A 14394-nucleotide genomic window follows, 5' to 3' on the forward strand; every position below is an offset into this window, starting at 1 on the left:
ATGTGTTGGACAGCTTAGTTTCTCCCTTGGTCTCCAGAAAAGAAATCGCTCCAGACATTTAATAAGGAAAGAGAGGAGAATAACAGCCTCATTGGGGAGGGGGGGGGGGGAAATATATATATATCAATATTTACCTTCTTCAGCGGGGAGCTCTGCAGATGCCACATCAAGACGGTTGTAGAGGAATTGAATAGGTGGAGGTGGAGGCGGAGGAGGGGAGGGGAGGGATTGTTAGGGGAACAAAGAAAAACAAGAAAGTGTTCAGATTTGATGAATGCAGTTTGTGTTGTTTCAATAAATATAACATCGTCTTCAGTTATTCTCGCTCCTCGTAGGGGCTCTTTCGCCCTCCAATATTTTTACTTGTGCTCATACAACCATTGCGTTGGCTTGACAATGTCAAAAATGCATTTATCGACTAATAAGGGCTATCGCGGGGCTGTAGCACGACGCGTCATCATACAGAGCGGTACGATGCGTCACACTGAGCTTTTGTGTTGGATGCCATTCAATGTACGCTTGTACCTATGCAGGTGTTTGGGCTTTAACTTCAGAATTAAAGTCAGGTTAATTGCCAATAATATCACAGAATGAACTTGACCAGATATGATATGAAAGAAGAGGAATCAAAACTAAAATGTTCATACAAAATGCAACAATTCAATAAAATAATTTAAAATTAGATGGGGGGGGGGGGGAACAACCTCTGGAGACAGTTCACAGAGACCTTTCCTATTGCACTGGAGTTATTGTCTCAAGTAAAATTGAATTTAACAAAAAGGGGCGAATAGAGGACATTAACACTCAACTACAAGGACAGTTGTTTGTATTTCCCTTTTTTTTTTTTATTCAGTGGAAAAGCTTCACATTCTACTTCTTTTACTTGTAGGTTATTTGTGCAAAAACTCCCATGAAAACTCCGTGCCTGACACTGTATTCTAATACAATAGAATTTAAAAATCGACATTTTTTTTCTTGGGATTGATGAACAGACCCAAAAAAAATAAAAATAAAAAAATAAACCTTATTGAAGAGTCCCGTTTATTAGTGTTACCACGCTTATGACACAAGCCATCCCAAAAGTCCCAAATCATTGGGACTGCTGATGAATGTAGAAAAACACTTTAAATGTGATATATTGGGAAAAGAAGCAACATGCAGAACGTGGTGACCCTTAAATGGAAACAAGTAAGCACCGTGTTTCTCCAGAATGTTTGGAGAGACTTTGCTACACGATTATGAAACGTGACCATGTGGGGGGGAAGGAGTTGGAAAGCGGGAGGATCCTCACGCTAGGCCGCAGCCGCCTTCCAAGACCGAAATACGCGCAGTCGCTCAGATCGCACTGGACACACGCGCCAAGCGAAAGAACTTAACATGAAGTAGCCTGATAGCATTCTAAAGCTGTGTTCTCAGGTCAGCCCAAATACGGTGGACTGGATAGACAACCATTCATACTCATACCAAAAGGGAATTTGTAGTCTTTAATTGACTGAACATGCGTGTTTTTAGGGATATGAAACCAGACTATGTGGGGAAAGCCTTGCGAGTATGGGGAGAAAATGCAATCAGGACAAAAACACTTCATTGAGATTTGTACCCGGAACCTTTGACCGGGAGGTGGATGTGCTAACAGCATGGACCAACCAACATTCTGCCCAGGACCTGTGTTCATGTGGTACAAAAGAAGACGTGCTGCTTCAAAGGTCAGAGGACAAAGATTTGAACATTTTTCTTGAAAACTCCAGAAACCCTTTACAAACCACCTCTGCCATTTCAAAGTGATTACATAGCAGATAAGCAGCAGTTCAATCCATAAATGTGACACAGAATGCGCCTTCTGCGTTTTGCATCCCGCGCCTTCCGATCTTCGTCTCTTTCTGGCGCTGTGACGTCACACGAGCCAAACATCCTGCTCGTTCGGCGTTGTGTGCTATTGTTCCATGCTTTTGGTCCCGTCCTTGTATATTTGTCGTCGTACGATTTAGCGATGTCACGATGGTTTATTGCGTGACATTTGGTCGTACAAATGGTTCAGGCAGAGGCTTTCCAAGTGAAAAAAAGGAATACGTGAGCAGTGGATAGGCAAAGTCACTCGACAGGGGAAGAAACGTGCTCGGCTATGGGTGCCTAGCGAGCATTCCAAACGCTGTGCCGATCACTTCGAACCGGCCTGTTTTGAGTAAGACTTAGCAGAAAGCATTGGATACAGAGGCAGAGGCTGAAACCAGCCGCGGGGGCCAACCATTTGCCTCCGACCATCGCGACCTCCGCCGCCAGCAAGAGAACTAAATCTCGCAGCCGCCACGGTGCCACGGCAAAGCGGCGCAGACAAGAGGTGCGCATTTCCTTGTATATACCTACGTCTCTATTATGGCTACTATGCACTGGGCAATCGGGGAAAAAAGACCCACGCGGTACTTTTCAGTCCCGTCGTCTATTATTTTGCCTATATGATAAGCCAACAGACACACGGCAAAGACTTTGTGTGCTACTCGAGCGAGGGGCGCCCAATATATAGGAATACTGCCTCCTATGTAAAAGCTTGTGCCGTGTCACTGAAACATATGTGAATATATAATGCGTATAGTCGTGCTCAAAAATATTGGCACCCCTGGGGTGGCATCATTTCAAGCCACGAGTGTATCCAAAGACATGCTTTTGACACGGCGTCACACGGAGCCAGTGGGCGCTCTCTTTTTCTGTTGCGCAGCTGCTACTCGGCGGCTCGTCGTCGTCGTCGTCGTCGTCGTCACTGCGCGATCGGCGCAAACATGTACGCTTTGACGATGCCAAGTTCAGTTGGGTGCTCCTGTACGTCGAAATCCTCCTCCTCCACATCTTCCAGCACGTTGCTCGTCATTGCGTATCGAGCGTAGCGTGCCGTGTTTGGCAATTGCAACGTCACTTCTGGTAGCCCTTACGGCGGATAGAGTAACCGCACCCGCACGGTGTCTTGAGCTCCGGGTATGTTTGGGGAGGGCTCAATATGGGTCATAAAAACCTCATTTTTTTTTTTTGCTCAACTACGGTGGAAAACTTGCTGGAAGTTACTTGCAAGTATTACAAAACAAACAATGCAAATATTAATTTGAACTGACCCCATAACATCTTTGTCATCCAACCTTTAAGAGTGCCATGCTAACAGAAGAGATTTTCAGTAAGTTCCCTGTAGCTACATCACTATTGTGCCGTTTGGTGTCTTACCTGAATTGCTCACTTATCAGATGGATGTTGGACGTTTTATGCACTTTAACCCCACACCTACAATAATGTTCTCAGAATATATTTGAAACCATATGATCTCAAACTACTTAATTTGTCGTGCACCTTAGCTCGATACCTTTAAACACCTGACTAAACAAAACGAACTTGGGTTTTCTAATGATGGACGACGTCATTAGGAGGACCTCGAATTGCTTCAGTGTAGATGAATTGGTTGCTGCATCTGGCCATATTTGCTCGGACCGTTTATCACCGCAAACCGGATAAGCACGGCATATGCATAATAATGCCGAGTCACTGTGGAGATCTTCAGCTTGCCGTCTTTGGGGTTTTGACGGGCGAAATCACAAGGGAATTCGGCGGCAGCAGCAGCAATATGGAGAAGTGGGTTCTGCCGTTTTCCACGCTTCACCGGTCTGACATAAGCCCCATTACCGTGTTTCCCTGGGTGTATAATGTTTTTATGGCAGACAAGGCTGGCTGAGGCTCAAGTGCGGGAGACAAAAGACAGACTGACTGAAAGGACAAGACAGAGGGAGGAATGTGTAGAACGGGTTTCCCCAACTTCCCTCTGCCAAGGATTCCCTTACAGTCAGTCTGGGCTGTGTCAACCCAGAGGCTTGCCCGGGCAAATTCCTGAATACTGACTTCACCTCAAGCCGTGTCCCCACAACAACCCGCCGCCTCCTCCCTCTGGGCCCAGACAATGAATAAAAAAAAGAGCCTGTTTACACACACCAGAAAAGTGGTCAACGCCAAGCAAAAAGGGGAAACACTTCCTGGAGACAGTCGCCAGCAACAGCAGGGAGCTTGTTTCGGTGTCGAGTGTTGGAAGGAAAAGCGGGAAACCTGACGCATTTCTTTCAGCACCTCGCATTGTTTCAACGCTTTCGCAGTTTGAATCTCTTTGCACATCCATCAACAGTCTGACAAAGTCAGCTGGACATGGTCAGAAACCAAATGAACAGCACAAGAGTAGGGTTGAACAGTATTGCTTTTTATTTTTTAATTTTTGCGTACATTTCCACCGTAACGGGTAAATACCAGCGTGGCCGAAGCAAACTCTAATCAGAGTCTACATGCCTGAAATTCACACATTATTTTCTGAGAAAATAAAAATGACATCAAAATCTCGATGTCATGAAGTGTAGGTGGAAAAAAATCCTCGGTCGCTGCCAAAAACATTTTGGGGTGCATAATGTAACAGAGTAGACAAAAGTGGGTTCCTGACATTTAATAATAAATGTCAAGTAAAACAGCAACGAAAGCATAATTTAATTCGCTGATGTAATCTGACACATGCTTTTGTTGACACTTATCTCAGGCTACAAATACTTTGTTTGCGCGAACAATAAACAGCTTTTAAGTCGGCTCATAGTCTGCGCATGGACTTAGCTTCTTCAATAAACATCTTCAGAGTTTAGCCAATCATTCGCGAGAATGTAAAAAGAGGTCTACAAATACCATGACGGTAACCCCCTAATAGCTACTGCACACTAATATATGATGCTTCCTTCATCCACTTCCTCTCGTAATGTATGATCCCGCTGGAAAAAGCTCTGAAATGCATTAACAATATAAGTGAATTTGAAACGTTGCCAATTTTCCTACCTACTCTAACCCCATTAACACTTTTACAAAAGAGGCAAAAGCAAAATCTTACTCCATTTACATATACGCCAATAGTGGGCCTGCTTGCAAATATCTTTAGGCGTCCTGTCCACATCCTGTAGTTATAGTGGGGACGGAAAGTTTTCAGACCCCCTTACATTTGTCACTCTGTTAAAATCATTTAAGTTCATTTTTTCCCCTCATTAACGTACACACAGCAGCCCATATTGACAGGGAAAAAAAACAATTGTTGACATTTTTGCAGATTTATTAAAATAGAAAAACTGGGGGGGGGGGGGGGAATCACACAGCCATAAGCATTACGACCCTTTGCTGTGACACTCGTATATTGAACTCGGGTGCTGTCCATTTCTTCTGATCATCCTTGAGATGGTTCGACACCTTCATTGGAGTCCAGCTGTGTTCGATTGTACCGATTGGACTCGATTAGGAAAGCCACACCCCTGTCTATAGAAGACCTGACAGCTCACAGTGCACGTCAGAGCAAATGAGAATCGTGATGTTAAAGGAACTGCCTGAAGAGCTCAGCAAAAGAATTGTGGCAAGGCACAGATCTGGCCGAGGTTACAAAAACATTTCTGCTGCACTTAAGGTTCCTAAGAGCACAGTGGCCTCCATAATCCTTAAATGGAAAACGTTTGGGACGACCGGAACCCTCCCTAGAGCCGGCCGTCCGGCCAAACTGAGCGATCGGGGGAGAAGAGCCTCGGTGAGAGAGCTCAAGAAGAACCCAAAGATCACCGTGGCTGAGCACCAGAGATGCAGTCGGGAGATGGGAGAAAGTTCTAGAAAGTCAACCATCACTGCGGCCCCTCCCCCAGTCGGGGCTTTATGGCAGAGTGGCCCGACGGAAGCCTCTCCTCAATGCGGACACATAAAAGCCCGCTTGGAGTTTGCTTTTTTTTTTTTTTAAAAAAACAAAACAAAAAAAAACACCTGAAGGCCTCCGAGATGGTGAGAAATAAGATTCTGGCCCTGTGTGCTGGACACCGCATCTAATCAAATGGTTGGGTAGAGATAAATTCAACAATCTCGAGTGGAGGACATTCATATTGTTATCTTCAATTAGATATTTTGCTACTCGCCATAAAATGCGCCCGCAAACCACCCTATTCTACAAGCACAATGGCAAACAACATTATTATTCTTCAAAAGGCAGAATTTCTATGCATTTCTTCTCATTAGATTGTTCACATGTACACATTATGTGTGTGTCTGTTGTAGTTATTAACAGCTGTTTTTTTTTTTTTTTTTTTTTTAACCTCTCTCAACAACAAGCATTTCATGGAATATTCAATGAACAACCTGTCATTTGTTGGCAACCCTTGGTGATTGCACAAATAATGGAATCTTATTAAAAACCGCTGCATCCATATTGCGGCATAATCGTTCGGTTTTGGAAAAAACACAGGGTACATGTGCACAATATCTGGATTGAAGTGGGATTTTCGCTAAAACCCAATGTTTATTTCATAATTGTACAATATATCCAATAAACTGATCATGAATGATGCTAGCTCACTTGGGTAAACCCATTCCGGCAAAGGAGGGGATCCCAACAGGCGGGGATGGGCATTTGCCTCCATTTACATCCATCATTTTTGTTTTGTGTACCAGTGTCAGTGACTCAATCTAGAGTTGCCATAAAGCCATGACGGTGACCAACAGATGCATAAGTGGGAGGGATGAAGGCAAGTGACAAGCTATAACAGTATGACACACTGGACTCATAAGAGCCAGGAAGAGACTCAAAACCCAGTGGACTTAAATTACTGTTCTGCAAGTTAGCTCTCCCTTCTCAGCCCACATAACGCCAACGACACAATGCAGTTAGTTCCCTACTGGAAAATGTTCAGACACTAAAAGTGGAAGGCAAACAAACGCCTGATTGAGGAGAGCACTCAAGAGTGTGTTGGCGTGGAGGAGAAGGAGACAGTTGAACATCTCTCACATCGAGTGAGACACTCTGCCTTTAAAGTCGTGTTGCAGCACAGGAAGATAACTCAAACTGTGTATGTGTGAGACAGAGACCCCAAAAGACAAAGTTGTAATAATTATAAAAAAAACATAGTAAGCAAAGTGCCGTAGCATTACATACAGTGGGGACGGAAAGTATTCAGACCCCCTTAAATCTTTGTTATATTGCAGCCATTTGCTCAAATAATTTAAATTCATTTTTTTCTCCCCTCATTAAATGTACACACAGCACCCCATATTGGCAGAAACAAAACATAATTGTTGGCATTTTTTGCAGATTTATTAAAAAAGAAAAACTGAAATATCACACTCTTTTACGACGAAGCCACGATGTTGTAACATGCAGATTATGCCTTAGCATTGTCTTACTACATAAGAAGGGATGTCCCTGAAAAAGACATTGCTTGGATGGCAGCATATGTTGTGCCAAAACCTTTAGGTACCTTTCAGCATTAATGATGCCTTCACAGATGTGCAAAGTAACCATGCCATGAGTACTAACCCCCCCCCAATACCATCGCAGATGCTGGCTTTTGTGTTTTGCGCTGATAACAATCCGCTTGAGGCACACCTGCGCAATAATCCAGCCCCCTGTTCGGGGGGTGGATTATCACGGCAAAGGAGAAGTGCTTCCTAACATAGATTTAGACTTATTTGTGAACAATATTTGGGGGGCTATAGGCCCAAGTCTTCTAACTTTGAGTTCAGCTTTTCAAACTTGGGAGCAAAAGGAAAAGTGTCGTGCTTATATTTTACAAAGGTCCACCATCTTAACATCACACACATAATGTGAAATGTCATGGGCAGGTTCGGTGGAACTTCGCATAGATGTTGGATGGTAGTTTTAAACCTTCAAACAAACACAGAACAGCATCATATAGAATAAAATATTGCCAAACTTTGGGTATTTAAACACCAAAATGTTCAACCAAACCATACAGTAAGATTACTCACCATCTTGGTATATATTGTCTCTGCATAGTAGGGACCCTAAAAGTGGAAACTGCACTTCCCTCACAAAATGTCTGTGAATGCTGAGAGATGACAACTCTGAGCCAAAATGCCAAAGAAAGAAAGCAATTACGACAGTATCCTGCTTTCTTATCTTCTTGCCATATCTATTGAGGTAAATGACTTTGGAGACACGTTATACAAACAACTCACAAGCAGCTGCTCCTCTATTATTATTATTATTATTATTATTATTATTCAGTCGCTTCCTAATGAGCCATGGTTCCGTTTCATGTCCCAATCACGTAGACCGCGGCTTGGCTGAACTCAGTGTTGACCACACAGAACGACTTGCGATCGTAATGATTGAGCGCAATCGAGGAGGAAGGAAAATCGCTCTGAACAAAACTGAGACCACAGGATCATTGCTCAGGACTATAATCTTTTCGGCATGACATTTGGGCCTTCGCTGACCTTTATTAAACAGGGGGGGGGGGGGGGTAACTTAACTTCCCATATTTGATGTCACGTCGTGTCATATAGACAACTGTCAAGTGGAGCACATCATTTTGAATCAATTCTTGACAACAATGGAGGGGAGACATACGGTGGAAAACACAGCAAATAGTCAGTGTCTCCATTGTCTGAAGAAAAAATAAATAAATAAAAATAAAAAGCTTTCTTCTGTACCTACTCGAAATAAGAGTCCTTTGCAATGTGGACTGTGAATGTGCACGACAGAAATCACAGAGCATTACAGACTGTTGCAGCACAAACATTCTTTTTGTGCCCACACACAGGCAACGTGTGAATGTGTGCGATAAAGTGACTTATTGCAGGCACGCCCGTGCGTCTCTGCAGTAAATTAGTAAGATTCCTGCAGTAGAGGAAGTGTGTTAGAAGCGTTTGAAGCCAAAAATAAAAGGAGCTGCTAATGGGCCATATATGGAAGGTGTGTGTGTGTGTGAGAAGAAGGGGTCAGTCGTCTCGGGTCTGCAGCTCAGCGGGAGACGGAGTGAAAAAAAATACAAAATAAAAAAATAAAAATCAGGGGACCGCAGGGGCAGGCAATTCATTTTCCAAAAGGGGGCTCGTGAGAAACTGGGATGGTTGTCGAGGGCCAAGCTCAATTGTGTGTTAGGTCAAAATAAAAAGTACAGCTTTCAAATGTTTGCATCCGATGTGGCCCATGGGCTGTGCATTGCACAGGTCTGTTAGGGCAAAGCCTATTTTCCTCCATCACAGTGCATGGATTAAAAGCGTAGATGATGGTAAAGTTTTACTGGACTTACAATATTGCAACGTCCCACTCAAATCGGATGTGCTTTCTTATCATTTCAGGCGTCATTGAATGAGCAAGGTCAAACCGATAAGAAAAACCCGCTTCCTCTTTTGCGATGCATGCTAAATAAAACAGAGTGGGACAACTGAAGGTTGCCATTTATCATTTATTCTGTACGTTTTGTGACATCCGCAAAACGTACAGAAGTGCCAAGGAAGAATCCATTAAAGTTTTGGGAGAGGACTTGAGCAGCTCATCGTTGATTCCTTTTTGTTTGCCCTCTCATGGTCCACACCAAGACAAACACTCCGGTGTTTGTGTGTCACCATCACGTGTCGTCATTCAAATGCGATTCTTGTAACTTTGCCTAATTTTTGTGCGTGCGCGTTTGCCACAGTCAGCTAACATGCTTGCACCCACTGCGACGTTTTTACCACGACAGAGAAGTAAAAAACCTTGCAGTCAAAGTGTGCACTTTCCCAGAAGAGGGGAAGGAGAAGCAGCTGTGCATCAGTCTCCACTAACGTGGTAAAGTAGTCAACACAATCAAGTGAACGCAAGACCGGTGTCCCTAGTTTGCCTTTGTCGTAGAGGAGAAACTAGACCGGACACAATCATAAAGTTACATCCAAAAAGGGAAACGGGTATCCCCTTGCACCAGCTATTATCTATAAAGACATACACACACACACACACGCACAGGAAGTTCACAGCTAAAAGCGAAGAGCGATGTTATCTGTGGCGAGACGTTGCTTTTTCCATGAAGTCATCACAGGCCCCCGCGTAAAGCGGCTGCGCGGCAAACAAGAGGCCAACTGTTAGACTTGCACAATATGGCGCTATACAGTCCTCGGCAGCTTGGCCGCACATGCAAATGACAGGCCGGGAGGGGGAAAGGTGGGGCTGCAAACACATTAACGCCGGCTATGAAGACTCAGATAGATTGACTGTTGTGAAGAAAATACAGAACTGTTTTTGAAATTTAGTGGCTTGCTCCTTGGCCCGTTCACCACCCTTCGACAATGTTTCATGGAAATGATTTTTGGATTGGCGGCACTGCATCAAAAACCGACATCAATGTGTAAAGGATAGCACCGCGTGGGCTCAGGAACACTTTCCGAAAACCAACGTCAGTAAATACAGTTCGGCGCGACATCCGTGAGTGTAACTTGAAACTCTACTATGCAAAGCAAGAGCCATTTATCAACAACACCCAGAAACGCCGCCGGCTTCTCTGGGCCCGAGCTCATCTAAGATGGACCGACGTAAAGTGGAAAAGTGTTCTGCGGTCCGACGGGTCCGCATTTCAAATTGTTTTGGGAAATTGTGGACGTCGTGTTCTCCGGGCCAAAGAGGAAAAGAACCGTCCGGACTGTTGTGGACGCCAAGTTCAAAAGCCAGCAAGTTCCAAGTTCAAAAGCCAGCATCTGTGATGGTATGGGGCTGTGTTACTGCCAATGGCATGGGTAACTTACACATATGTGAAGGCACCACTAATGTTGAAAGGTACATCCAGGTTTTTGGAGAAAACATGCTGCCATCCAAGCAATGTCGTTTTCATTGACGCCCCTGCTTATTTCACCAAGACAATGCCAAACCACATTCTGCACGTGTTACAACAGCGTGGCTTCGTCGTAAAAGAGTGCGGGTACTCGACCGGCCTGCCTGCAGTCCGGACCGGTCTCCCGTTCAAAATGTGTGGCGCATTATGAAGCGTAAAATACAACAACGGAGACCCCGGACTGTTGAACGGCTGAAGCTGTACATCGAGCAAGAACGGGACAGAATTCCACCTACAAAGCTTCAACAATTCGTGTCCTCAGTTCCCAAACGTTTATTGACTGTTGTGAAAAGAAAAGGTGACGTAACGCAGTGGGACGCATGAGCCTGTCCCAGCTTTTCTGGAACGGGTTGCAGCCATCAAATTCTAAGTTCATGATTATTTGCTAAAAACATTAAAGTCGATCAGTTTGAACATTAAATATCTTGTCTTTGGAGTGTATTCAATTAAATATAGGTCGAACATGATTTGCAAATTGTATTATATGTCAATTGTATCATTGTATTCTGTTTTTATTTATGTTTAACACAACGTGCCAACTTCATTGGAATTCGGGTTTTCGAAATAAGTGAAAACACGCTCACGCTAATCGTAATGTTACACTATCACTAGCGAGCTATTTTTACATTTATCCACAGGAACATCAACGGTAGTACCTTTTCTATAGGTTGAGGTCTTAGTTTGATGAAAACAGTCACTTCAACCTCACCGGCTGCCCCTTTGCTCTCAACGTTAAGCGTTCGAGTCGGTTGCAACGTGAGCTTGGAGTTGACGTCATTGATCTGCAACTGTTGTTGTGTTGTTGCGCCTCGCTCTCCACGCATGACGAGCCTACTTACGCTGGATCCAACTGCACACAGAGATCACAAAACTCCATCCGTCCATTTCATGAGCCGCTTTCTCCTCACGCGGGTCGCGGGCGTGCCGGGGGCCCATCCCAAGCCATCATCGATCGGGCAGGAGGCGGGGCGCACCCTGAACAGGTTGCCGGGCCAATCGCAGCTCACAAAACTCAACATCATTCCTACGTTTAGCCGTTATTGCCTTCTTTTTTGGGGGGGGGCTTCCTGATGAACACATTAGTAGCAATTTTCACTCTTTGGAGCCTTACTGAGAGCTAATTTAGAGCGAAACAAAAAGGTACCTGCACCGCATGACACACGGAGCGAACGACCTTTATTCGGCATGAGGAAAAGAACAAGTGAGCCTTCCGTGTCCGTGACAAGACTGTTCAGAAACTGAAAACAGTGCTTGATCAAAGGCAACGTTTCTTTTGCAAAAATTGTTTGTGAAACCGGGTTCCACTGGACTGCCCTTGCTATTACTGCTGCGAAAAGGCTTTTTTAAAACAACGCAGCTGCCCTGCGATTGACTGGCGACCAGTCCCGGGTGACTTTTGCACATCGCCAGTCCGACCTGACACAAATTGTCGGCCGTTGCCGTTGTTTTCATCGTGCCGATCTGTAATTGGCTCGACCCTGATTTGTAGCGTGCACTCGACATCACGCGCCAGTTCACTTTGCGGCGACTACAGATTTCCTCATTTTAGAGTTCGGCGGCTTTTAACCAGCGTTTTGCGTGAATGATTATCCGTCACGGAAACGCAAGCGTTGATTTTTCGGAGCATTTGCATATTTCCCTGCCGCGATGTTGCGGCTTGAGCAGGAAAGTATCAGCCCTTTTTTGGGAAACCGCCGTTTAAAGTGAAAACAGGTCGATCGAGCTTCTTGGTTTCATCAGCGTAACCACCTGATCTCCCATTCCAGGAGTTGAACTGTGTGTGTGTGTGTGTGTGTGTGTGTGTGTGTGTGTGTACTTCCTGGTGGCCTGAATGACAAGCGGGGATGTGTACGGTGTGTACACAGAGCAACACTGCTGGTTTGTTTCTCTTACTTAGAAAGCAGACCGGAACATAAGGCGACTCCAAGGGACCAGCAGAGCAGATTAAAAAGGACAACTGCGGTGTTGAACTTTCCGGGTAAGCGCCTCGCCTTGTCATTTGAGTGAGGTACTTGCCGAAACGGTTACAACAGCAAAAGAGCAAACCTGCCGGCACTTGTGGTGCACCAAAAGGGTCAAATTGTTACCTTGCAGTCCAATAATGAGACATTGGGTAATTGAGTGGATTTTGGATTTTGCATTTACATTGAGGGACTCCTACTGGACCTCTATTTGCGACAACGTCCCATCTGTGCCAATTAAAACAGGGTCCTGTGTTGGATGATCCTCACATTGATGCACATGAATAAAATGTGGTATTTAACGTAACATTGCACTGAAATTGCACGCGAGGAAATGAGACAGAACCGGCCATATATTTGGGCAGGTTCTAAAAATACAAAATAAACACACATATTTTTTTTTTTTTTTTTTTTTTTTTTTTAAAGTGAAAGCACTCACCGTTCGGCCCATATTTGTCCAGTTGCACTTTGACTTGCTCCTGAGTCAGCCCTGTGTTTTCGTTCACGCCGAACAAGTCTAAAACTTCACTCGCCGGTTGAGTGTGCGCATTTTCCATCTCGGCGGGCGAAATTTGGGGCTTCAGCTGAGGAGATGAGAACGCATGGACTTGAACATCGACTCGGGCGCTCGTGTGCTGGAGACCGGGGGGCGGGAGTGGTTAGGGTTTCCGCCGACGGACGCTGAGGCGGCTGGGCGCGTGGGCGCGTGGGCGCGTCTCCCCGGTGCGAGATCACCTGGACCCGCCTGATGAAGAAGAAGCAATCCCCCGGCCCGGAACCAGACGCACGCTGCTGTGCTTCGAGTGCGCTCTCGACCTCATCTGCACGCGAAGGTGTGCTGCGTGCGCGAGCCCAGCCGGCGTGCGCCGCCTCTCACGCGTTTGGACACGCCCTCGTGCGCTCCTATTGGCTGCGCATACCTGTATGAGAGCGCGCTCCGGCGGCTGCGGGAACTTCCTCCGAACGAGCGCAAATGACGAACACTCCAACTCAAACAAGCCATGCAAAAAAAAAATCCAGAAAGATGCACTTGTTGGGGAAATTCAAGGTGTGCTGAGACCAAATGGATCTGCAGCTGTTTCTTGTCCCTGATTACTCTTGATCAACTTTTTTGGTTTTGGTATGATTTTGTTGGTATGTCTTCCCTGTAAATGTATCACATTTGAAATACTCATGTAATGTGATGATGTTCCTAAGCTGTCTCTCAGCAACCCCGTTTCGCTATGGACACTGAAAAAAAAATAATAATAAAATAATAATAATTCTTAATTTGCGGTTGCACATAAGTCAAATGTGGTAAAATGGCATAACCTCCCCCTCTTGTTCTTGAAAATGATCAAATAATATTTGTTAGCTGAACGCATTTGAATCATGTGCCACTGATGTGCAAGTTCGAGGACTTTTTTTTTTTTTTTTTTTCAGTGTAGAGGAAGAGGAAAAAAGTGTGCGACCTGACTCAGTAGAAATGACATGTTCAAGTCTGAGAAAGTGCTCTCTTCTATTTTTCGTATTTTGTCAATGTTTTCGGTCGTAACGGAGCGCATCCCTCAAATTAACGCAACCCTGTGACTCATACAAAAGTAGAATTTTGATATGAACATAATTGCGCAATGCATATTTTTATGATTATTATTTTGAATGTTTTTCTTTTTTATGATACACTGAAAAAAAGTCCTTTGAATTTACTTGTTTTGAAAATGTACATTGGTTGCGCCTGATTAAAACGTGTTCAACCATCATAACTGCATATCGTTTGTGTCACGTATGGAGAAGAGCTGGACCAAAGAGCAGGCGGAGGCAGAAAG

At 44.7% G+C, this 14394-nt stretch overlaps 1 protein-coding gene across 2 annotated transcripts in view; it reads right to left on the reverse strand.

Moving 5' to 3' along the window:
- The window catches only part of atp2a3 (ATPase sarcoplasmic/endoplasmic reticulum Ca2+ transporting 3), a 47244-nt gene extending 33787 nt beyond the window's left edge, over positions 1-13457 (reverse strand). Inside the window, exons 1-2 of one of the 2 annotated variants that reach the window (XM_061703491.1) lie at positions 13029-13449; positions 135-152 (exon numbers count right to left, since the gene is read on the reverse strand). In XM_061703491.1, the coding sequence (XP_061559475.1) occupies positions 135-152; positions 13029-13146 (136 nt within the window). In that variant the 5' untranslated portion in view covers positions 13147-13449. Of the gene's footprint in view, positions 1-134; positions 153-13028 lie in introns of both variants that reach the window. The other variant, XM_061703492.1, reaches the window with a different exon arrangement.
- Positions 13458-14394: the final 937 nt, after the last annotated feature.

This window comes from Phycodurus eques, chromosome 17 (assembly GCF_024500275.1).
Source record: "Phycodurus eques isolate BA_2022a chromosome 17, UOR_Pequ_1.1, whole genome shotgun sequence".
NCBI lineage: Eukaryota > Metazoa > Chordata > Actinopteri > Syngnathiformes > Syngnathidae > Phycodurus > Phycodurus eques.